The sequence below is a fragment of the Erythrolamprus reginae genome, chromosome 2 (assembly GCF_031021105.1).
Source record: "Erythrolamprus reginae isolate rEryReg1 chromosome 2, rEryReg1.hap1, whole genome shotgun sequence".
Classification (NCBI taxonomy): domain Eukaryota; kingdom Metazoa; phylum Chordata; class Lepidosauria; order Squamata; family Dipsadidae; genus Erythrolamprus; species Erythrolamprus reginae.
This window is the reverse complement of record NC_091951.1, coordinates 193,840,579-193,863,795: the sequence shown is the minus strand read 5'-3', so window position 1 is coordinate 193,863,795 and position 23,217 is coordinate 193,840,579. Positions and strand designations below refer to the sequence as shown.

Below are 23,217 nucleotides of genomic sequence, written 5' to 3'. Positions count from 1 at the left end.
GCGAGAGAGGGGAGCCCTTCAGCATGGGAAGGAAGAGGAAGCAGGTAGCAGCAGCAGCAGTCGCCTTTTGGTCAAAGAAGCTGGAGGTTCCCCCCTCTCGCTCTCCTGGGTTTCTCTCTCTAGCACAGTATATAGGAGGTAGCCTCTCACTGGGTGTATGGGAGGGGCATGCTCCTCCTTGCCACCTCAGAGTCCCTCTTTTTTTTTTTTAAGCCTTAAAGTTTTGGGGTTTTTTGGTTCACCTCACCTTCTTCCTTTGGCAGCAACTGTCCTCCTCTTCCTCCTCCTCCTCCCCCCACCCAAATTCCGAGCTTTTATTTCTTTCCTAATGTGTTTGTATGCATTATTTGCTTTTACATTTATTCCTATGGGGGGAAAAATGCTTCTACTTAAGACCTGGTCACAGAACAAATTAAGTTCTTAAGTAGAGGCACCACTGTATTTGATTTGAATCAAGTGAATATTAACAGCATTAATAGATGGTATTTACCGGAGTCTCTGCTAGCATAATTTCATCATCATTTAGAGCTACTGTTCCTCACAATGCATACAATTACAACATAGCATGATATGTGAATCCAAGGCATTATTAATTTGCAATCCATGTTGCATACGATATATGAACCAAATGGTTGACTAAACCATAGCTAAAACCAAGTGGCTTAGGGAGATGTATGAGCCCAGCCACTAAGTAATTCCATCTGTGCAAAGTAAATCTGATTTCATCTTTAGAATGTAATAATTACTATTTTGTTATATGTCTAGAGCCTAGGGAGCAGGAGAATACGAGTGGATGTTGCTGATCAAGCTCAGGATAAAGGTAACCATTGCCATTCCGAGAGGGTTGAGGTATTATACTATATGACTTATATGTATCCAGACATATTTAGTTGATAAAGAAATGTATTATAGAAATTTGACAGATTTTGTTTATCTCTTCCTATAGTAAGTCAGTTTTTCTGCCCCCCCCCCTTGATTCCAAAGCTCCACCCCTCCTTTGTCTCTCTGGATTCCCATGTCGCACAAACTGACTCTGGGCACTATACGAGAGTTGCCCAGAAAGTAGTGCACCACATTTTTTTTCTTCAACAATTATTTATTGAACACAATGAAACTTACACGCAAGAAAGAATGATGTTTCTTCTACACTTTCTATTTTTCCAGCGAGACACAATGGCCCGTATGCCCTGTCGGTACCACTCCTTGTTCTGGTCACAAAGCCATTTCTGCACTGTGCAAATCATCTCTTAGTCATCCTGTGCTCAGCAACTAACTGTACTTCTATCAAATGCAGATTCTCCATAAACTACACAAATGTTTGTCAATGTTCCCAACAGCTTCTTTCTCTGCAGTGAGAAATTCAATGACAACACGCTTCTTGTACCTCACTTACAGACGCCATTTCTAAACACTGCTGTAGCTATGCTATCTATCTGAAGAAACACAAAATTTATACACGCGCTCCTGACAATTCAAATAATGTACAGTGGTCCCTCGATCATCGCGAGGGTTCCGTTCCAGGACCCCTCGCGATGATCGATTTGTCGCGAAGTAGCGGTGCGGAAGTAAAAACACCATCTGCGCATGCGCAGATGGTATTTTTATTTCCACCGCAGCAGCGAGGAGCCGAAGATTGGGTTTCCCCGCCGCCTCGCTGCTGCTGCTTGTCCGCGCGCGTGCCGCCCGCCCCCCCCCCCCCCCGCGCTGTTGCTGGGGCCGCTTCTCAGCTGAGAAGCGGCCCTGGGGTTTCCCCGCGCGCGCGCGCGCGCCGCCCCGCCCCCCCGCGCTGTTGCTGGGGCCGCTTCTCAGCTGAGAAGCAGCCCTGGGGTTTCCCCCCGCGCGCGCGCGCGCCGCCCGCCCCCCCACGCTGTTGCTGGGGCCGCTTCTCAGCTGAGAAGCAGCCCTGGGGTTTCCCCGCGCGCGCGCGCGCGCGCCGCCCGCCCCCCCGCGCTGTTGCTGGGGCCGCTTCTCAGCTGAGAAGCAGCCCTGGGGTTTCCCCGCGCGCGCGCGCGCGCCGCCCGCCCCCCCACACTGTTGCTGGGGCCGCTTCTCAGCTGAGAAGCAGCCCTGGGGTTTCCCCGCGCGCCCGCGCGCCGCCCGCCCCCCCCCGCGCTGTTGCTGGGGCCGCTTCTCAGCTGAGAAGCGGCCCTGGGGTTTCCCCGCGCGCTGCGCGCGCCGCCCGCCCCCCCACGCTGTTGCTGGGGCCACTTCTCAGCTGAGAAGCGGCCCTGGGGTTTCCCCGCGCGTGTGCCGCCCACCCGCCCACGCCGTTGCTCGCACCTTACCGGGGCAAGAGGGGGAAGACCCAGGGAAGCCTCTGCCCGGCGGGGAAACTCCACCATCTATGCATGCGTGGAAGGGCACGCATGCGCAGATGGTGGAGTTTACTTCCGGGTTGAAAACTCGCGATATAGCGTTTAGCGAAGATCGAGATCGCGAAACTCGAGGGACCACTGTATATCTAAAGCTTCATATTCATACCATTAGGCTGAGAAAAAAAATGTGATGCATTACTTTCTGGGCGACCCTTGTAGAATAAAACTGACAAGTTACAGGTTTTGCTTGGAAATACCCATGTCCAAGAATGCAGTGAATATTAGAAATACCAGTCAAGTCCTATGTCAGGGATGGGAGAAACTCTTTTTAAGAGCTATCGATTAACCAACTCAGCAGGGGGTTGTTTGGTTTTTTTGCCTATTACTGTTCACATTAAGTTATTTTGTCATGCCATGCTGGACTGTTTATTGTTTTAGTACTGGGATTATTGGATTCTGCTTCCATTGTTTCCCTTTTCATAATGGCTGGATGAAGACCTACATACATTGTCCAAAATAATTTTTGTTGCAATAGTTGTCATGCAGCATAGTTCAGTTTGAATGGCATTTATGCATCTGCTCTGGTTAACAGGGCTTATAATTTCCTTTATGAAATATGAAACTGGATAAATTAGAAATGCATCTTTAAACATTGTGGGTCATTTTGCCTTCTTCCCGCAGATCGGGATGATCGCTCTTTTGGCAGAGATCGTGATCGCAATCGGGATACAGAAAGATTCGAGACTGACTGGAGGGCACGTCCTGCTACAGATAACTTTGATGATGGCCCTCCTCGCAGAGGGGAGGATAGCTTTGGAGACAGTGAGTTCTTGATATCCTCCTAATTTCCTGCAAGAATCTGAAATATTGTTACCCTGAGCTCTTGGCAGATATATTACTAGGCTACAGACTATTGCATGTTTTTTGTAAGAGTGCCCTGCTGGATTGGCTCATCTAGTTCAGTGTCTTTTTACAATGGCCAACCAACTGCACAAAGTTGAGTTAAATCAACATTTCATCATATATCTAAACAAAGAGTCATGGTGGTGCAGTGGTTAAACTGCAATACTTGCAGCTACTTTTGCTGCCTGCTGGCTGCCTGCAATCTGGCAGTTCAAATCTCACCAGGCTCAAAGTTAAATCAGCCTTCCACTCTTCCGTGGGGGAGTAAATGAGAACTCAAATTGTTGGGAGAAATAGGCTGATTCTGTAAACTGCTTAGAAAGGGCTGTAAAACACTGTGAAGCAGTATATAAGTCTAAGTGCTATTGCTATAATCTCACAATTCAGAGCCAGAATAACTTGGTTTTAACAAACTTCAGTAAAGCTATTAATGGCTCGGGTTGCAAATGTCACAAGACTCTGCATGAGTACTTTAGAAAATCAAAATATTAGGTGTTTGTAAGGAAACAAAGTTTGCCAGTTTCCTTCCCAAAGAAGCAAGTAAAGTGATAGGAAATATCCAGGGAGACTATAGGTAGTTCTTATTTAACAACAGCCATGTTTAGCACCATTTGAAGTTACCAACAGCACTGAAAAGCAACTTTACAACTCGTCCCTGCACTTACTAGTGTTGCCAGTAGTAATTGGTCCCAGTCATGTGATCACTATTTGCACTTTCACAGTGGAGAAACCAGCGTAAAACTGCAGGTTGCAACCATGTGATAACTTGCTTAGCAACAGAGTTGCCATTCATTTACAAGGATAGCACTTAGTGCTTAGACTTATACTGTATACCGTTTCGCAGTGCTTTATAATCCTCTCCAAGCGGTTTATAGAGTTGTGAATATTGCCCCCAACAATCTTGAGTCCCTCATTTTACCAGCCTTGAAAAGATGGGAGACTGAGTCTGTCTTGACCTGGTCAGAATCGAATGAATCAAACTCCTGGTAATGTGAGCAGAGTTAGCCTGCAATACTGCATTCTAACCACTGCACCACCATGGCTCTTATATTGTGTATGATGGGAAGCAATTTATTTTCTGATGACTGTTTTATCATGTTCTCCAAGGTAGCGATTTTGCAAGAATACTCATAATGTCTACCTAGATTTCCAGATGCATTCAGTTGCACAACAGGTTGAGGAAATCTGATATGCAACATAATACAGGTCGTCCTTGAGTTACGACAGCAATTGGGACTGACATTTCCATTATAAAGCAATGTCATAAAACATGTGATTGCATCACTTAGCAGTGTCAATCCTGACACTTCTTGTTGCCATAATTAATCATGTCCCAGACAAGGACCCACCCAGATCCAGGCCACTCTTTGCTTTGTCCCTCCTAGCCCCAAGCTTCTCTTCTTCCACAGTAAATGATTGCTCGTCTTTCATCTCCCACCATCCCTGTTTACCCTGCTTTGTGGGAGCAGTAAACAACCCCACAACTATGTAGCTTGGGGGCTTCTTGGCATGCCATAACATGAGTTGTAAGAAGCCCCTGAGCTATAGCATTCACCCAGCCCAGCCCCACAAAGCAAACTAGCAGCTGCCCAGCCCAGCAGTGCAGAAACAGCCAGTCCAGGAAGAGCTAGCTGCTCCAGCCCATCAGTTCAGTGGGAAGCTGCAACCACCCCAGCCCATCAGTTTAGCAAAGCAGCTGCTGGCCACATGATGCTTTCTTCCCAGGTCTCTTGAGGGAACCGCTGCATGAAATCTCAGGGTAAGGTCTCAGGCAACCAGCAGCTGTCTGCTGAACAACGGCTAGGCTGGGCATGCTTGATCAGAACATGCCCAGCAAGAAGGCAGGGAAAGTCAGCTGGGGGAAGCAACAGGACGAGCTGCTGAACTCAGGGGTCGAAAAAGGCAGAGATGGGGGGTGGGGTAGGAGGTGGGGGGAATTGAAGCACTCCTACAGTTGTAAATGCAGGGAGACTGCCAAGTGTCTGGATTTTGATCAGTCTAGTGGTTTAAGGCACCAGGTTAGAAAATTGGAGACTGTGAGTTAAAGTCCTACCTTAGCCATGAAAGCCAGCCAGTCAGCCCAACCCACCTCAGAGGGTTGTTGTGGGAAAATAGAAGGAGGAAGGTTTGGATATGTTCATCACCTTGTGTTATTTGCAAAACTAATACATGCAGATAAAATAAATACCCAAGTGAAAGCAATATAGAAAAACTAAATAAAACAATGTAATGGGCCTGATCAAGACTGCTTTGTATACTACATACAACAATTAAAAGCATGGTGAAGAGATCACCCCTAATTTGAATTATTTTTTCCAGGTTATATAATAAAATTTAATCAATTTATGGTAGCAATCCAAATCCTGTTTTCACCATATAACTTTGGTATATGCCGTATTTTCAAATGCAAGTGCTTTTCTCATGGACAAGATGAAAACATTCTGATGAAAGTGTGTACACTCATATAAAAAATCAACTGCTGAGCTTCCAATCACCAAAAGTTTATGAAAATGGCAAAATTCCCCCTTTTGCATTAATTTTAATTATGCATTTTAATTGTTCTTTTATTATGTCTATATTTTATATTTTGCTCCGCTCCATCCAGTCACCCAAACTCTATCTCAAATTAAGGGAGTACGGGATTGTAAAAAGGGAGTTTTATTTTAATTGCTACAAGTTGCCTTGAATGTATTGTATAAACACAAAGCTGTAATATAAAGTTTAATGCAAGGATTGATGGAACTTGAAATCTGCCGCTTTACCACTCGTTATGTTGGATGCTTTTGTGAAAGTAATTGCTCAGCATTTCTTTTGTGTAAAATTAAACATGTTTTCTTTTCTCTCTTAGGGTTTCGGGACCGTGATCGCTATGATTCAGACCGGTACCGTGATGGTCCCCGAAGAGATTCAGATCGCTACGGAGGCCGAGACCGTTATGATGACCGCAGAGATTATGACAGAGGAGGTACTGTAACTGGCTGGTTTCATTTTGGAGGTTGGCACTTAGGTGTAGGCAACTTGATTTTCATACAACTCTATCTCTGTTGCTTTTGCATTCCTCTATCCTCCTTCATTTCTCTGACACAAAATAACACATATTTATCCTAATTTATCATAGGGAACTTCAAAGGCGTTTCTCTATTGAAAGTGAGCATAATTGGAGTTAATAATTGCATGTGAGATAGAGAAAAGTGTTAAGGAGAAAATATGATTTCTGAAGCAATCATTCATTGTTCTGGAGTTGAAAAGAGCCATACCTAGTTTGAAAATATTTACCTACTGTACATGATGAGTATTGCTTGTTCCCGCACAATAGCATCTTGTTACACTCTCATTTGTTGTTCTGTTGCTTAGAGATAGGTAAGATTTAGAAGTAAATAAGAGATTATTATTTCTGGGTCCTGATTCTCTCCTAGCTTCTGTTGATGGTAGGACCGTTGGTTTGTCTCACAGTTGAGCGATTCAGTATTTGGCGTTAAATACAGCTCTGTAGGTCTATTTAATTGTTGATTGAAGAAGCATTAGATCAAATAAATAACCCCCATTTTGACTTAGCACGATTGTAAGAATCTGGTCAATGCGGGGAAACGTATAGCCCTTCAGCTGTTGTTAGCCAATATCTAGCCTTTTTCCATTGTTTTTCTCTTAGCTTTGCACTGCTTTCCTGAGATGCATCTTGAAATGTGTTGCAAATTGTGTGTAAACTCCTTTTCAAACCTTAATCTAGCATTACTATCCAGTTCTGATTATGCGCGGCTTCATCAGGACTTTAGAAGGATGTGCTTGTAACGGGAATCATTTCCTTGATCTAGGTTTCCTGAGATGACCGTGTTATACTTTTCCTCAAGGCATTTTACAAAGGAATCATTATGCTAATATCGGTGCAGCAAATTCCATGAAGTATCTTGTGAAAACTTTAAATGAATGTTATTTCTTAAGCTTTTTGTCGTCCATTATAACACATGTTGTATTGTGCAAGAAAGAACTGCTGGGATAATTTTGTTCCTGTGCAGGTTACGACTCGAGGTCAGGCAGTGGCAGAAGAGCCTTTGGCAGTGGGTACCGCCGGGACGATGATTTCAGGGGTGGCGGTGACCGCTATGAGGACCGTTACGAGAGGCGGGATGATCGAATGGATAGGTGGAGTAGCAGCAGCAGCAGCTCGCGGGATGACTATTACAGGGATGACAGCCGGCGGGATGAGAGAGGTAAGCCCAACAATTTTTCATAGTATCAAGAAAGGAGAGTTGAGCCTTTGTTGTTGTTGTAATCCAGGGGTGTCGAACTCGTGTTTCATGGTGTCCTCACATAGCATATTGCGACTTTTGGGTGTGGGCATGGTCAGTGTGTGACACATCCAGCCCGTGGGCCATGAATTTGACAACCCTGCTGTAATCAGTTCTGTTGTCCCATACTTTGGTCTCACTTAGCCATAGAGGAACCCATCTGGAAATAATGTCTGTAATGGAGATTCTCAGTCATCCGGGACATGGCTGTCCCAAGGGTGTCTTTTCAAGAGGCAACTGGGCTTTTTCTTCAAGGACGTTTCGCTTTTCATCCAAGAGCTGATGACTCTGATGACAGATTGTGTTAATGACTCTCTAAAAGAATGTATGCAAATTACCAGCTGTCTGCAAGGAATATAAATCCTTACTTTTCCACCGTGTAGTCAGAGCTGAAGAAGCTTCTTGGATAAGAAGCAAAATGTCTTTAAAGAAAAAAAAAAGTCCAGTTGCCTCTTCAAAAAGCACCTTTGGGGTATCTGGAATTAAGTTTCCACCCAAACGGTCCTTTTTTTCTCTTCTATCCATTTTCCCCCTATGTTCTAGTACGTTGACCTCAAAATACAAAAGTTAGTGGGAGAAATGTCAAATAGATGGCTGTTATGTGGGGAGAAATACTCTTTTGCAGAAAGATTGTCTTGATTGTTGGTAGTTCTCAGTTTCAACTAATAGTTTAGGTAAGCAAACCGTATAAAGTTTCAGGAATCTTGTGCTGTTGGATTTTAATTTTTAATAATAACAGATATACACTACATAAAAGACAGTGATGCGTGCTCCCACCACACAATATCATTCAGATCACTCCACCAAAATGAGGGTGTAATTTTGTTGTTGGATTTTCCTCAACCTGAAGCTAGCTCTTCAGAATTGTATGTGTGTGCATACTATAAATTTCTTCAACTTTATCTTACTTTTTCCTCCCCTCTTAGGTTCTACTCAGAGGCCAAAACTGAATTTGAAGCCCCGGAGTGCTCCCAAGGAAGAAGATACAACCGTAGCCCCTGCGAGTCAGTCTAGCCGTGCAGCTTCTATCTTTGGAGGAGCCAAGCCTGTGGACACAGCTGCAAGAGAGCGTGAAGTAGAGGAAAGGCTCCAGAAGGAGCAAGAGAAGTTGCAGCGCCAACTGGAAGACGATAAACCCAGGCTAGACAGGCGGCCCCGGGAACGGTGAGCAGAAAAAGGCTATCTTCTCTGCAGAGAAAGTAGTAGTTTCAGAAAGGAAGCCTCTACAATTCAAATTTAGGATGACAAATCTTGCAAATAGTACTACATAAATAGGCAGTCCTCAATGACCATAATTGAGCCCAAAGAATCTGTTGTTGAGCGAGGCAATTGTTAAGTGAGTTTTATTCCATTTTATGACCTTTCTTGCCACATTGTTTAAGTAAGTCACTGTGGACATTAAATTGCTATAACAATTGCTATAACAGCGAATCTGGCTTCCCCATTGACCTTGCTTCTCAGTAGTTCACAAACATGCCTTTAACTTGCCTTGAAACATGCCTCATATATGCCAGTGGCCGGTCAGATCCCACAGAGTTGACCTTCTCCAGGTCCCATCAGCCAAGCAGTGTCACCTGGTAGGGCCTAGGGCAGCGAGGGTGAAGCTTTGGCACAAGCGGCACAGCTGGCATGCAGAACCATCTCTGCTGGCACACAGCCTTTGCTCTAGCTCGGTGGGTGGGTGGATGGATGGATGGACGGACGGACAGACAGACAGACCCCAGTTTCATAACCGTGTCCTAAAACTGTGCACCCTCACTTAACTGGTAGTTTTATTTCTCTGTATGTACTCTTAGGCACCCCAGCTGGCGTAGTGAAGAAAATCAAGAGCGATCAAGGACAGGAAGCGAATCTTCACAGACTGGCAGCACAACCCCTTCTGTGGGGACTGGCCCAACAGGAAGAAGTAAGTCATCAAGATATTAGCAGGTCCTGAAGTAAACCTTTTTCTTCCTGGGAAACCCTATTACATTGTTCCAACTTTAGCCAGTCCTGCCATGGGTATATCTGAGGCTGAGATTCAGTTGAATGATGCTATGAGTATGTCATCCAGATTTGGAAACTCATGGATTATTTGAACGGGGTAAATCCATCTAAAGATAAGGTTTGCGTGATGTATATTTTTGGGTGCTTCTGCCATAGAAGAATCTCGTAAAGGACTTCTTGTAAGCATCTTGTTTTTGCTTACACTCTTCACCCAAAGCTCAGAATTTGAAACTAAGATATATCTACCATACTATTCATTTCTTCAAAGTTCTAGGGATATGTCTCAAAGGTGCTTTTTCAAGAAGCTACTGGACTTTCTTGTTTTTTTCTTTGGAAACATTTCGCTTCTCCTCCAAGAAGCTTATTCAGCTCTGACTGGATGGTGGGGAATGGGAGGATTTATACTCCTTGCAGACAGCTGGTCATTTGCATGCATTCTTTTAGAGAGTCATTAACACAATCTCTGTCATCAGGATCATCTGAGTAGTACAAATGTGTGTGGAACTGCCTTTGAACCATTAAAGGGACTGTTGTAGACTGGAGATAGATGATGTTGTATCTCTCCTCCCCTGTAGAGAGATGGCTGTTCAATTTTGATATAGATGGCCTCTTCAACCCCTCTTTCAAACCAGATAGAGTGGTCCTTTCTGTCCAAAATATAGACTTCGCTGTCTTCAAAAGAGTGGCATTTGTCTTTTAAATGCAGATGGATTGCTGAATTTAGTCCTGATGGGTTTTTTCTCCCATGTTGTGCCATGTGTTTTATAAAGTGGTTGTTTTGTGCCTTCGGTGTGCAAATCTGCAGAGGACTTATGCATTGTACTGCATATACCATGTTGCTCAGTTTGTGTCTAGATATTTTATCCCTGGGCTGGGCAAGCTTCTGCCTTGGTGTATTTTGTGGTTTGAAATGTGCACTTACGTTGTGTTGGCTGAAGATCCCTCTGAGCTTTTCCAACATTTCTGTAATGTATGGCATGACAACGTTGCTTCATTATTGTTTTGTTCATTGTCAGTTGTGGAGGAGCTCCTATAGAGTCTTTTTTAAAAATTTAATGAAGGCCCACTTATGACAGCCACACATTCTGAGAGTTTCTTTGATGTGTTTTAGTTCTTTTTCTTTCCCATCTCTGCTGGTGGACAGGCCTTCACTCAGTGGTGTGGGGTTCTGATGGCTCCCACTTTGTGTTCCAGTGAGTGGTTAAAATCAAAATGTTAATGTTGACCTGTGATCTGTTTTAAAGACTTGCTAAAAATGCAAATGTTCAGCTGTCTGCAAGGAGTATAAATACTTCTATTCCCTACTATCCAGTCAGAACTGAAGAAGTTTCTTGGATGAGAAGTGAAACATTTTCAAAGAAAAACCAGAAGATCCAGTTGACTCTTGAAAAAGCACCTTTGAGACATTTATCCCCAGAACTTTGAAGAAATGTATACTAGATATAGTTTAGTTTCGAATTCTTTCGAAAGTAAAAAAAAATCACCTAGATCAGGTGGCGAAAGAGCATGGGCCTGCACTATTGCGCATGCACGAGTGCCCATACCCATAATCCAATGCCTGGGGAGGGCGAAAACAGCTTCCCCCGCACCCTGGAGGCCCTCTGAAGGCCAGGAACCCCCTGCTGTCACAACTTCTGGTGGGCCCAGTAGGCTCGTGTTTCACCTTCTCAGGCTCCAAAGGCTTCCCTGGAGCCTGGAGAGGGTAAAAACACCCTTCCCCCAGAGGCTCTTTGGAAGCCAAAAACGCCCTCCCATAACCTCTGTGCAAGCCAAAAATCAGTTGGCCAGCACACATATGCACATTGGAGCTAAGCTAGGGCAACAGAACTTGTGCCAGCAGATGTGGCTCTGCGTGCCACCTGTGGCACCCGTGCCATAGGTTCGCCATCACTGACCTAGATCCTCAGAGTCAGTTGTCAGCAATGTTTCTTCCTTGAGGAAGTCTGCACAAGTCTAGAATATCTGAGAATCCTTCACCACATCAATGGGCTTAAAGGACAGCAAAAGGAAATACCATGTTGAATTAATTTCAAGTTCAAGAGGCAAATTCATGGTGTCAGGATCCAATAAAACAGACAAAATAGTTCCTTGATATGAGGCCCTAGAACTCAGATCTTCTGCAAAATACTTTTATTTCCACAAAGTTACAGCAATTATAAATTCTTTCTAGGCTTGAGATAAGTTAATTTGTGATCCATATCTGATTTCAAATGGAAATTCTCAACATAATCAAGAGAAGCCCTTCATCCACCTTCCCTTTTTTACATGGTAGCTGAATTTCTTAAACCCCAAAGCCACTTCATGCACACTCCATCCAAAAACATTGGGGACAGGGTGGGTGGTTAGAAAGCATGTTGCCAGGACAAGAAATCGAGGTCAAACATAGCTATGAGCCTTAGCAGAAGCTAATAAGAGCATAGAACAGTCAGTGTGACCTACAATCTTCTCTTCCCTGATTCATAATTCCCTTTATTAAGAGTCCCATACAATGTTGTCAGGTTATTTGAACCGTAATCATAATCATTTCAATCAATGGGGAAACAGCTTTGATCTAGCAAGTGGGGACTGGATGGAGTCTTATTCAGAATTTCAAAAAGCAATTTGAATTTATATTCCTAAACATAACACCACACAGGTGTAGTAATTACATAAATTAGCTGATTCCTGAAAGCTGTGGCATCTTTTTTTTGAGCTGCCACTGCACATCTAAAAACAAGTAATGGGACCTCCCTGTAGATTGGAGAGGTGTTAGTGCTGTACTCAACAGCAGGGGTCCCCAACCTTAGCAACTTTTAGATTTGAGGACTTCAACTCCCAGAAGCATTGCTGGCTGAGGAATTCTGGAAGTTGGATTCCACAAGTCTTAAAATTGCCAAGGTTGGAGGCTGCTGCGAAAGAGGATCCAAAACATTTCTTCTAAATAATTTTCCAAGGGTGTATATAGGGGTGGGTTCCTCTTGCCTGCATAACGGTGCTAAGCGTGCACATGCTGACAATTCGGGTGCGCCCTGTGTGCGATTTTGCTTCCGCACATGCGTAGGAAGCAAAAAAAGTGCTGCAATCTTGCGAGGGGATGCCGTGTGTGTGTGATTTTAGCAATTTTTTTACTTTTACGTACATGAGGAAGCAAAAAGAATAACTGAAATCTCAGGAGTGCAAGTGTCCCCACACAAGCTTTTGCTTCTACGCATGTACAGGAAGCAAAAAAGGCAAAAAAAAAATTTTTTTAAAAAAAGATGGCACCACACGATGGCACCAGAGCCATATTGCACAATTGGCAGGGCACTACCAGAACGGCACACTCTAGCGCACCGGTAGGAACCCACCACTGGTGTATATCCTTAATGGATCTTAATGCACAATAAAGCTGTTGTAGAGATCACTGAGGCCATCACAATAGTAAATGAAGGCAAATGAAGACCAGATATATCTGCATCCTGAAAATGTTTAGGAAATTTGGAAAGCCAGAACTTCTAGGAAGAGAACAAGGGTAGCACACTTTCTCCTTTCTCATAATGTTTTTATTGAATTCTATTTCCCCGCTCACAATGAGATTGATATTGTTATCACATCAGACTATTTTTAATAGGATATGGGTAATTAACAACAGGTGATTCTTCCCTAACCTGATTACTATATTCTATTTGTGCCTGGGCCAGATTGAGTCGAGGAATGGGGCTGCATATAAAATACATAATATAGTTAATGCACATAAATAATAATTTCCCTCTGAAATGTTTTTAAAAGTTGTTCAATAAAAATTATTTTTAATAATAATAATCTTCCCTTTTTAATATATTTATCTTGCAGGGGTCACATTTCTTGCTGTCCAGGGCCGCATGTGGGTTATGGGCTAGAGCAGGGGTCCCCAACCATGGCAACTTGAAGACTTGTGGACTTCAACTGGCTGGAGAATTCTGGGAGTTGAAGTCCACAAATCTTAAAGTTGCCAAGGTTGGAGACCCCTGGGCTAGAGGTTGGACATGCCTGATTTAAATTGTGACAGATACTCTTATATACAGCTTTGTTAGATTTAAAGTTTCTGTTTTGTCTAATTATAATCACATTTATAAAGCTGCTCCATTTCTTGACAGAGTGCCATATAGATTGAAAACGCAGGAAATAGTTATCATTTGAAAAGAAAGATGTTGATCCTAGTGTATGTATTCCTCATGCTCCTCCAGTTTGGGGCAAGAGCCTTTCTAGTTCTTTAAGGCCTATTTAAAGTTTAGCAGGGTGAAAGCTATTCAGGTTATTTGTTTGTTTGTTTGTTTGTTTGTTTGTTGATTGATTGATTGATTGATTGATTGGGGGGGATGTTCCAGAAGGCTGGCAGTGCAATAAAGAAGTCATGCTTCCTAAGCATCATCAAATGGAAGTTGTTTAATTGAGAGCATGTTGATTCATTCTCATCTTACAACATGGGCAGAAGCAAATGAGGGAGAAAGGTGGTCCCTCCAATAACCATGGTCCTGAACCATGTAAGGCTTCTGCTTTCAATTGAGTGCTGGCTTTTTGCAGGGGGGAAGGCCTGGTGGAACTTTTTTAACTAGACTACATTCATACCTGTACCTATACAGATATTTCTTCACTTAACAGCCACAATTAGGACCAAAATTTCCATTGATAAGCAAGGCAGTTGTTAAGTGAATCATGTGGTCATTAAGTGAATTTGGCTTTCCCCATTGACTTTGCATGTTGATGGCCAACTGGGAGGGTTGCAGATAGAGATCACATGACCCTGGGATGCTATGCCTATCTTTAAATACATGCATTTGCCAAATACCCGAAACTTGATCACATCAGTGTAAGGATGCTAAAATGGTCATAAATATGAGGATCTGTTGTAACTCACACTAGATCTTGGAAGTTTTTTTTAAAGCATTGAAAATGTTCAGAAACTTATAGTCCAGTTCCTAAACCTTCTCAATTCACAGTGCCAAAAATTCCAGTATTTTTTCCTCACACAGACACACACACACACTGTAACTGACGGATGTCAATTATTTCTATGTTTACCATGAAAATTTGACATGCCGTTGTTCCCCAAGATGTTATAGCACACAATTTGGGACCTGTGAGTTTTTTGTTTTATAAATAAATCCATTGTTAAGCTTTGTGGATAGAATATAAAATCCAAATGGAACTTTTGTCTACAATGATGAACTGCACTCGCAAACGTTTTGGGCAACTTCAGTGGTACCTTTTGGTAAGACAGGCTAATTCTGAAACATTCAACAATACCAATAATATGTTGCTGTGGAAGGAAACTCAGTTTCTGCCTCCTGTTCTACCGTTGTAGCTTCACGAAGGAGGGAGAGTGAAAAGTCACTGGAAAATGAAAACATCAGCAAAGAGGATGAAAGTCTTTCTCCAACCTCCAAGACCCCTAGAGAAGAGAAGCTTCCTTTGAAAGTAATGCCAGCTCCTCCTCCAAAAGAAAATGCCTGGGTGAAACGAAGCAACTCGCACCCAGCGCGTTCACAGAGCTCTGACTCCGATCAGCATTCCCCAACAAGGTAAGTTTAGAGCAGGGATCTCCAACCTTGGTATCTTTAAGACTTGTGGATTTCAACTCCCAGAATTCCTCAGTCAGCAAAGCAAAGGAATTCCTGGCTTAGAGAATGCAGTATGCTATGTTGCTATAGCAACATGGATTTGAAAATGTGGCAAAAGGCTGTGTGATTTGCCAATATGGCTTCATCAAGACTCTTCTATAATATGAATTTCTAGCCCAATTTCAGAAGGGGGGTGTGTGTGGATGGCAGAGCTTGTGGGACTGGGTTCCAGTTTGTTGGACTTCCAGTCCTTTCGGATCCAGCCAGCCTGTCTAATGGACAGAAATGGTAAGGTTTCCATTCCTTGCTGCATAACAGGTACACTCGTGTTCCCGTGTGAATAAATAAAATGCTGCCTTATCATTCAGGAAATAGTTCTCAAATTTAGACATGTTGCCTTGCCTCTCCTCTTGAGCAAAACAGCCTGACCTTCTATAACTTAAAAGAAGAGCTGGTAACGTAATGAATGAGTACAATGTACGAAAGCAATATTTTGCCACTTTGAACAGTTTTAATTATTCAGCTGCACTTGTCATCTTCTCACAAATAGGAAAAGCAAACTTTTATACAAGTCCTTAATCAAAGTAAAAAGCCTTTTTGACATACATTTTCTGCAGTTTTGGTGAATTTTCAAAGAAATAAGAGTGACACAAAAACATCCCCATCTATGAAAAATGCTTTTCTTTTAGCTTTCAATGAATGTGTTCATAGAAAGAAGTGAATGTGCATGCCCCTGCAAAAAATTCAGCTGATAATATTTGAAGAATTTACGTGTTGACTGTATCAAAATTTCCTAGATTTTATTTGTTATTCTAGTCTCTGTTCTGACAAGAGTTTCATTACCATAAGTGTTTTATCTGATTCAAGATGTTTCTCCGCTCCCCTGCCAAATGCTCACTTGCTTTGAAAATTAAGCTGTCATCAGTCTTTCAGTTTGTTTTGATGAAACTCTCCCCATTTCCTGTAATTGGTTTAGTCTGTCTGTAAGCGCTTGACTTAATTTACATACTACCTGTTTTGTGTTAGTCATGAGGAATAGGAAGAAACTTTGGGAGGAACGTTCTGTGCTTGGACTACTAGAAATCATATTGAGTTACTTCTGTCTGCTAAACTAAACCAAGTATTGATTGCATTCTATCCAGCCAGAACCTGGAGACCAGGTGATCACTAGCAGCTTAAGCAGCACCTGAAAACAAACTGGCGCTAATGTGACTCCTGCTGGACGTAGGAAGTATCATGTCACAATGAATATGGAAACTGCTGCATTTTATACAAGTTACAGTTTCTGGGTGGTCTCCACTGACAACCTATATAGATCATATTACTGTAGTTGTGAAGTGATGAGAGAATGAGTGATTATTGCTGGAAATGGCCATAATTGTGTATCAAGCACAAATGGGCAAAGGCATTCCTTGGCATAGCTTTCACCAGCTGCTCCAGCAATAGCTTAACTAGCAGCTCTTTCTGGCAGAGAATAAGCCCATCGGTATCTGAGATTAGTTTTGCCTTAGAAATTAGTTGGTTTCTGAAGCAGTAGGCATTCACGATTGATTTGAGACTGTCTGATGCTCACCATTCAGATCCTTAGTGCTTCTAAGTCAAAATTTCTACCACTTGTCATTAAGCCTGTGATAGGTATATACATTCACGTAGACTGAAACCGTCTGCCGAATTGCTTCTAATTTAAACCATCTGTGGCGGCCCCGACCCTTTGGAACCAACTCCCCCCAGATATCAGAGTTGCCCCCACCCTCCTAGCCTTTTGTAAGCTCCTTAAAACCCACCTCTGTCGTCAGGCATGAGGGAATTGACATGTTCCCTCCCCCTAGGCTTATAAAATTTATGCATGGTACGCTAGTGTGTATGATTGGTTTTAATTTGTGGTGTTTTTTAAAGTAATTTAAATATTGGATTTGTCTTACATTGTATTGCTATTGCTGTGAGCCGCCCCGAGTCTGCGGCATACAAATCTGATTAAACTTAAACTTTAAAAAATATTTGAAGACACTCTACAATTAGTCCTCAACTTAAACCATAGTTGGTTTGGAATTTTGGTTATAAGTTGCTGTGGTTCTAAGACCAGATTTGATTTTATGACCGTTTTTATGATGATGATTAAATGATTCAACTCTGTCATTAAAGTGTAATACATTTTATCCTGTGGCGTTTGGGGGGGGGGGGGTTAGGGAAGATGGCAAAAATTGCAAGCTTTATCATGTGACCACAGAATGCTGGCAATAGCTGTAAATATAAGCTGATTGTTAAGCCCCATATGCAATCATATAACACTGTGGATGGCAGAACAATCGTAACTTCAAGGATGGGTCAGAAATAACTTTTTTTGAGTCCATCGTTATTTTTTGAGTATTTGTTAAGTGATTGGTTGTATGTCAGAGACTACATGTAGTTGCCTTTCTGGTTAAAAATTGGGATAATGTAGTTTTATATTAATTTTAAATATTTACAAGGCCAAGTTATTTTGTAACAAGTACAAGATCTGTTATTACTTTTCAGCAGTATGTGTGGCATGAATGAAGTATAATGATCCTTTGGAGAAAGTATTTCCAGATACCGGTATCTATTTTCACCCGAGAGTCCAAATTTCTTGTCTTAAGTTTTCATTATAGAGTCAGAAAATTGTACAGTATAGTTTTCAGTAGTTTGCCTCTAGATGTAGGTTGAAAGGATATTAATTGTACTGAAGAGAAAAAACTGGCCTGATATATACCATATGTGTACACAAATTAGTTCAATTATTAATCTCTGTGTTGCAGTGGCAGTCAAGCGATGCCATCCGAAGATGGAGTGTCCTCCAAAAGTGCCCCAAGAAAAGGTAAGGCTGGAATGTATGCAACTTCATGGGAGGCCTGCAGGGCGGTGAAGTATTTTGAGCAGAAGTTCTATCTCTCCATAGTATTTCCTTAGAAAACAATGGGAAGCCAAAGAAGTCTTCTCATTTGACGTGTATGAAATAGGATGATGGAAGTTTTTCCTGCTTTGTTTCAGGAGATGAAAACAGACCTGATGGGGGAAATGAGAGTGTTCCAAAGGGACGAAGAGGGACCTCTGGCCATAGTCCTGGAGATGGAGGTAGCAGAGACCATTGGCAAGACCTAGAACGGTATTATTATTTTTTTGGTCATGCACGACTGTTTAACTAAATGGAATATACCAGTGTTTCTCAATCTTGAAAGCTTTAAGATGCATGGACTCCAACTCCCAAAATTCCCTAGCTAACCTTACTGGCTAGGGAATTCCAGGAGTTGAAATCCATATATCTTCAAGCTGCTACAGTTGAGAAACTCTGGAATACATAATTCCAGTTCATATTTCTTACGGAAGAGAGGCAGTGATCATAACTAATGGCACTATTTATCTTGCCCACGTTTAAGAATACACTCAGTTGTTTTATAGCTGGAAAATGGACCTGCTGGAGAAGCATTAGCAGGGCAATTATTACTGCATAGCCCAAATTCTGCCTATCTAATTTTGTACCACGACCACACTGGGAATTTTGTTTGTGAATTATACAATGCTCTATACCCATTATATTCTCTGGCATTGGGGCTTGGAGGTAGAGTTAATGTTCATAGGATAATATTTTTCTCTGAATTTGCTTGCTAAATTAACATGGTAGCATTGTTCGTTTTTAGGAAAGAAAGCAACGAGGAGCATGACTCGAGATCTGCATCTGAGCCAAAGAAATTTGAAGAGAACCCTGTCCCCGTAAATACTGAACCTATTTTTTTAGGGAATTACTGTTAAATAAAAAAAAAAGTATTGGGAAATTTTACTGACAAAATGGGTTGGTATATACTGGGATTCACTTGTCTTTCAGCAGCTATCAGTATCTAAATAGAAATGACATTAAAGAGAAGTTGTACTGTATGCATTGTGGTTTCACTGCTAGGTTGTCCTATCTTCCACTGAGAAATTTTGTGTCTTAATATTAAGTTGAGACTGCCTTTTTTGGCCCAAATCCTTTGAAGTGGAAAACAAGCATCCTGAGACGATAGAAGGAATTAGTTTGATACGTGAAAGACAGCTTTCAAAAGGGAGATTGATTGATTGATTGATTGTGTGTGTGTGTGTGTGTGTGTGTGTGAGAGAGAGAGAGAGAGAGAATGAGTGAATGTGTCTGTGTGCATGAAGCTTTCTTAATGCTATGGAAATTAACTTAAAATGAAAAACAAAAGAATGAGTCCATTTCTGGGATGCAAAATTTGTCTGGGAGACAGAAAGTCCTTTATTCATTTCTTAATGTCTCCAGTTTAAAGGATTCTGAATAGTCTGGCATGGTCACCATTTTGTTTGTTACATATAGCATTTTATCTGCCTAGAATACAGAATACCATTGTATTCTTTATAGATGGTCTGAAATACAATGTACAAAGCATCAAAAACTTAATACTGACAGTCATTGGTGTTCTGATAATCTGCTAATCTTCCTTCCCCCTCTTTTCTTGCAGAAATTTAGCTGTGCTAGCAAGTATGCTGCTTTGTCAGTGGATGGTGATGACGAAGCTGAAGAAGAGTATGCTGACTAAATTCTCCATCCCCCTCCATGTTGTCTCCTAACCGGTTGCCATCCAGGAACTTTTGGAGAGCAAAACCAAACCTTTATTCAGACAAGACAGAAAAATAAAAGCCTACAAGTCAACATCTCCTGGGACAGACCTTTCTTAAACTTTTCTTTTAAAAAAAATAAGAAAAAATGATATAGAATTTCTCTTGCATGCTGCTGCAGCCTTTAAAGTATTGAAATTAACTGGAGAAATCCCTTCAAAAAAAAAGTATAGCAAGAGAAAATAAATGGCAGGTGTCTTTTTAAAAAGGAAAGAAAGAACTAGGCCCAGTGTGTGCTTGAATGTTACTTCACGCTGCTTCTAATCACATTCAGAGCCTCAGGTCCTTTCCATTAAGAGCTAAGGTTAGTGCTTTAGTAGGCTAGTGTGTGACTGAGCGCATTGGGAGCATGGACAGCTAAACCCTGTCTCTTTCCCTCTTGATAGCTTGGGTGGCTTCTATAATATAATCTCAAAGCAATTAATGCACTGTGGAGGGAAAGCAGTATTACCTTAATTAGTTGAAAGAAGGGACAAGTTAGCTTTCAAGTTAGAAGATTACCATCTCTGCCTAACAGGCATCTCCGGAAGTTAGATGCATGCCTTGCCCTTTTGGTATGATGGCTGGCTTCCTCCTCCCCTCCCCAAAAATCCATCTGCCTTTAGAAAATGTTACCGAGGCTGAACACAAGGCCTTTGCTCCCAGGATCCTCTTTCTGGACGTTTTCAGGGCTGTAGCCCACCCACTCCAGAACTTGGCACTACTGACAGATTGCTTCAGTACAGAAAGCCAGCCACTTTTCATTCAGCTCCTATGAACAACCTCCATGTCAGTAGTCAATGTGCAGTGTTGGCACAGAGACCATACAGATATAGACCATGCAGAAAATAACTTTATATGTTTGAAGCTCCATCGTTCTAAATTTCCAGTAACCTTCCTAAAGGTACTGTGCTATATGAAGGAATGCTACAGAGCAATTTAATTTTAGGACATTATAAACTTTACTTGAAGTGTTTCCTGTCCTGTCCACTTTTAATCATTGAAGGGCAATCACTATACTGTCACAAAGTAATGGCACCTTTTCAAATTTGGAGCACGGTTTAAAGAGAGTAAGTAGGGGGCGTCAAAAGATTGCTGGAGCATCATCATTGCATCACGTGAAGGTTCATTTCCCTCCTCTAGCTTAGATGTGGTTAGGCAACTTGGATAGCAAAGTTTTGACTTACCGGTACTTTAATTTTTTCTTCAAAAAAAAAAGGCTATCCAAAGTTAAACTTGGGAATAGGAATTTCTGCCACTTGTTTTTTTTTTAGCATTCTTGTCATTTTTCTGAGCAAATGCATAGGGGAAGAAGGAATTGCAGCACAGGGAACTGAAGCAGCACAATGATTTATAGCTAGTTTACAAATGCATAGATACATAGGAAGGAAGTATTTGCCTAGGACTTGGCTGGATTTTATGAGATGCGCATGCATTCAACGGGAGCTACTTTACATAATTTAGGGAGAACAATGTGATTTTTACTCTTGAAATAATCTCAAGTTATCTTAAATTGAGGATACATGCTATTGTAAAATTGATACAGTTGAGGGGTCTTATTTTCATAACTTTTAAGCTACCGTTAAGTCAGCTTTTAGAAATGGAAAGAGTATTGTCATTTCTCAATGATGGGAGATGGAAAGAGAGATGAAACCTGGCAAAGGCAGTAGATGGGCTTGAAATGCATGATTGCTTTGAGTCTTTTAACAGTGAGGAACTGTATTGGAGAGAAACTGCTAATTTGCAAATCCCAGAAGCATTCTCTTTCTTCCAGCAATCTTGAATATTCTGTCTCTCTACTATCAGGACAGGTTCATGAGTGGATTGAGGTGCGTTTTACACATTCTGAAAAACATGTAAAATTTGTACAAAATATCTTCTATGAAAATGATTTGTAATCTGCATGGACTTCCTGGGAGATGTCTTTTATTATGTAAAATTCCCCTCCCCACCCCTTCTTGGTTTTTTGTTTTGTTTTTCTCCAAATAAAACTAATCTTTAAAATAAGACTTCAGAGCTACAAAGGTCCTTTTGAGAAGATGCTGCTTCTATCACAGTAGATAGATCAGAGAAGGCTGCTCTCAAGATACGTGAACGAGCAGGATTCCTCCAGGGATCCACAAAGGGAATCTCTAAATTAGAGCCTTTTTAAATTACATTAATTAGGATTTCTCTGAGAAGTGGAGAAGCTTTATTTGAATGACAGTTTGCCTGTGATCACCAGCTGCCTGTTGGGGGATTGTACAAAGTGTATTCCAGATTGCACTTTTTGATTCAGATCATGACAGACCTGACCAGGATTATTTCCTTGAAACTTTCTGCAAACTTTCTCCTTTGTTTTCCTCCCAGTAACAAATCTTAAGCTGGCTTCCTGGTCTCGGCCCCACCCCACCATCTTTCCCCTCCCTAAGGGTTATGTGTAGAAGGGAGTCTTACTGGATTAATACATGGGCAAGTGTCTGTTATAGGTATGCTGATTCCCTTTAAACTTGAAATTAATATAACATTCATAGCTTTGGGTTTTAAAAATGCTTTCCGAAGTGTCCAAGAGGTTCCCTGAATATTCTGTTTAAGCTGTAAAAGCAGACCAATATTTCCTCAAGATTTAGGAAGGAAAGGTTAACAAGCAAAAAAGATGTTCATTTAATGGTTACGTTTATGGTGAAAGACTTTAAAGAGTTGTGGGTATCGGAATTGAGTTCATTCGGCTTCTGTAAAGTTTTATATCGCTTATATACTTATCTCAAAATCAAGACATCCCCAAAATTTATTTTCTCTTTATTTTCCTTTCATTTTGGATTGAAGACCAAAATAGATAATAATTGGCAAGGCAGAAACTAGTTGTGAAAAGCTACAATTTTAATATTCCTTGTCCATTTATAGTTAATTCATAAATCATTTTGGAAATGGAAACAGGAGGTACCACAGATTTGGCACATCCACCTCTACCATGGCATGCATCCTTTTTGAGAACTTTGAATTGCAGTAAGTCTTACTTATTAAGTTCTGCTGGTTATATCAAAAGGTGGAATCAAGAGAAAAAGAAGACAAATGTTACCAACATTAAAAACTCAGAATTATTTTATGACTTGCTGGAAGCTTTACTTTAATTGGTGATTCTTAAAATGAGTTTGGATATACTTTGATATAAATAACGACCAAAAATTGAGCCCAAAATTTCTGTTACTTAGCAAGTTAATGTGAGTTTTGCCTCATTTGGAAATCTTTTCTTAAACCTTCAGTTGTTAAGCTAGTAATACAGTTAAGTGAATCTGGTTTCCACATTGACTTTGCTTGCCAGAAGGTCGCAATAGAAGATCACATGACCCTGGAAAACAGCAATTGTCATAAGTATGAATCAGTTGCCAAGTGTCTTAAGTTTTGATCACATGAACATGGGGATATTGCAGTGGTCGTAAGTGTGAAAGTAACTTTTTTTCAGTGCCATTGTAACTTTGAACTGTCACTAAATGAACTGTTGTAAGTCAAGGACTATATGGATATGTGACTCATAAAGAACTATAAATTATGTAATTGTAAAGAACCCTATCCTCTGAGCTAAAT

The 23,217-nt window shown here is 41.4% G+C and overlaps 1 protein-coding gene across 1 annotated transcript in view; it reads left to right on the top strand.

Annotated features, from left to right (window-relative positions):
- The window catches only part of EIF4B (eukaryotic translation initiation factor 4B), a 41,015-nt gene extending 19,355 nt beyond the window's left edge, over positions 1 to 21,660 (top strand). Inside the window, exons 5-15 of the mRNA XM_070740993.1 lie at positions 766 to 820; positions 2,997 to 3,137; positions 6,067 to 6,183; positions 7,232 to 7,426; positions 8,431 to 8,668; positions 9,301 to 9,410; positions 14,793 to 15,009; positions 17,823 to 17,881; positions 18,055 to 18,169; positions 18,702 to 18,774; positions 19,518 to 21,660. Of these exons, the coding sequence (XP_070597094.1) occupies positions 766 to 820; positions 2,997 to 3,137; positions 6,067 to 6,183; positions 7,232 to 7,426; positions 8,431 to 8,668; positions 9,301 to 9,410; positions 14,793 to 15,009; positions 17,823 to 17,881; positions 18,055 to 18,169; positions 18,702 to 18,774; positions 19,518 to 19,595 (1,398 nt within the window). The 3' untranslated portion in view covers positions 19,596 to 21,660. The remainder of the gene's footprint in view (positions 1 to 765; positions 821 to 2,996; positions 3,138 to 6,066; positions 6,184 to 7,231; positions 7,427 to 8,430; positions 8,669 to 9,300; positions 9,411 to 14,792; positions 15,010 to 17,822; positions 17,882 to 18,054; positions 18,170 to 18,701; positions 18,775 to 19,517) is intronic.
- The last annotated feature ends 1,557 nt before the right edge of the window (positions 21,661 to 23,217 follow it).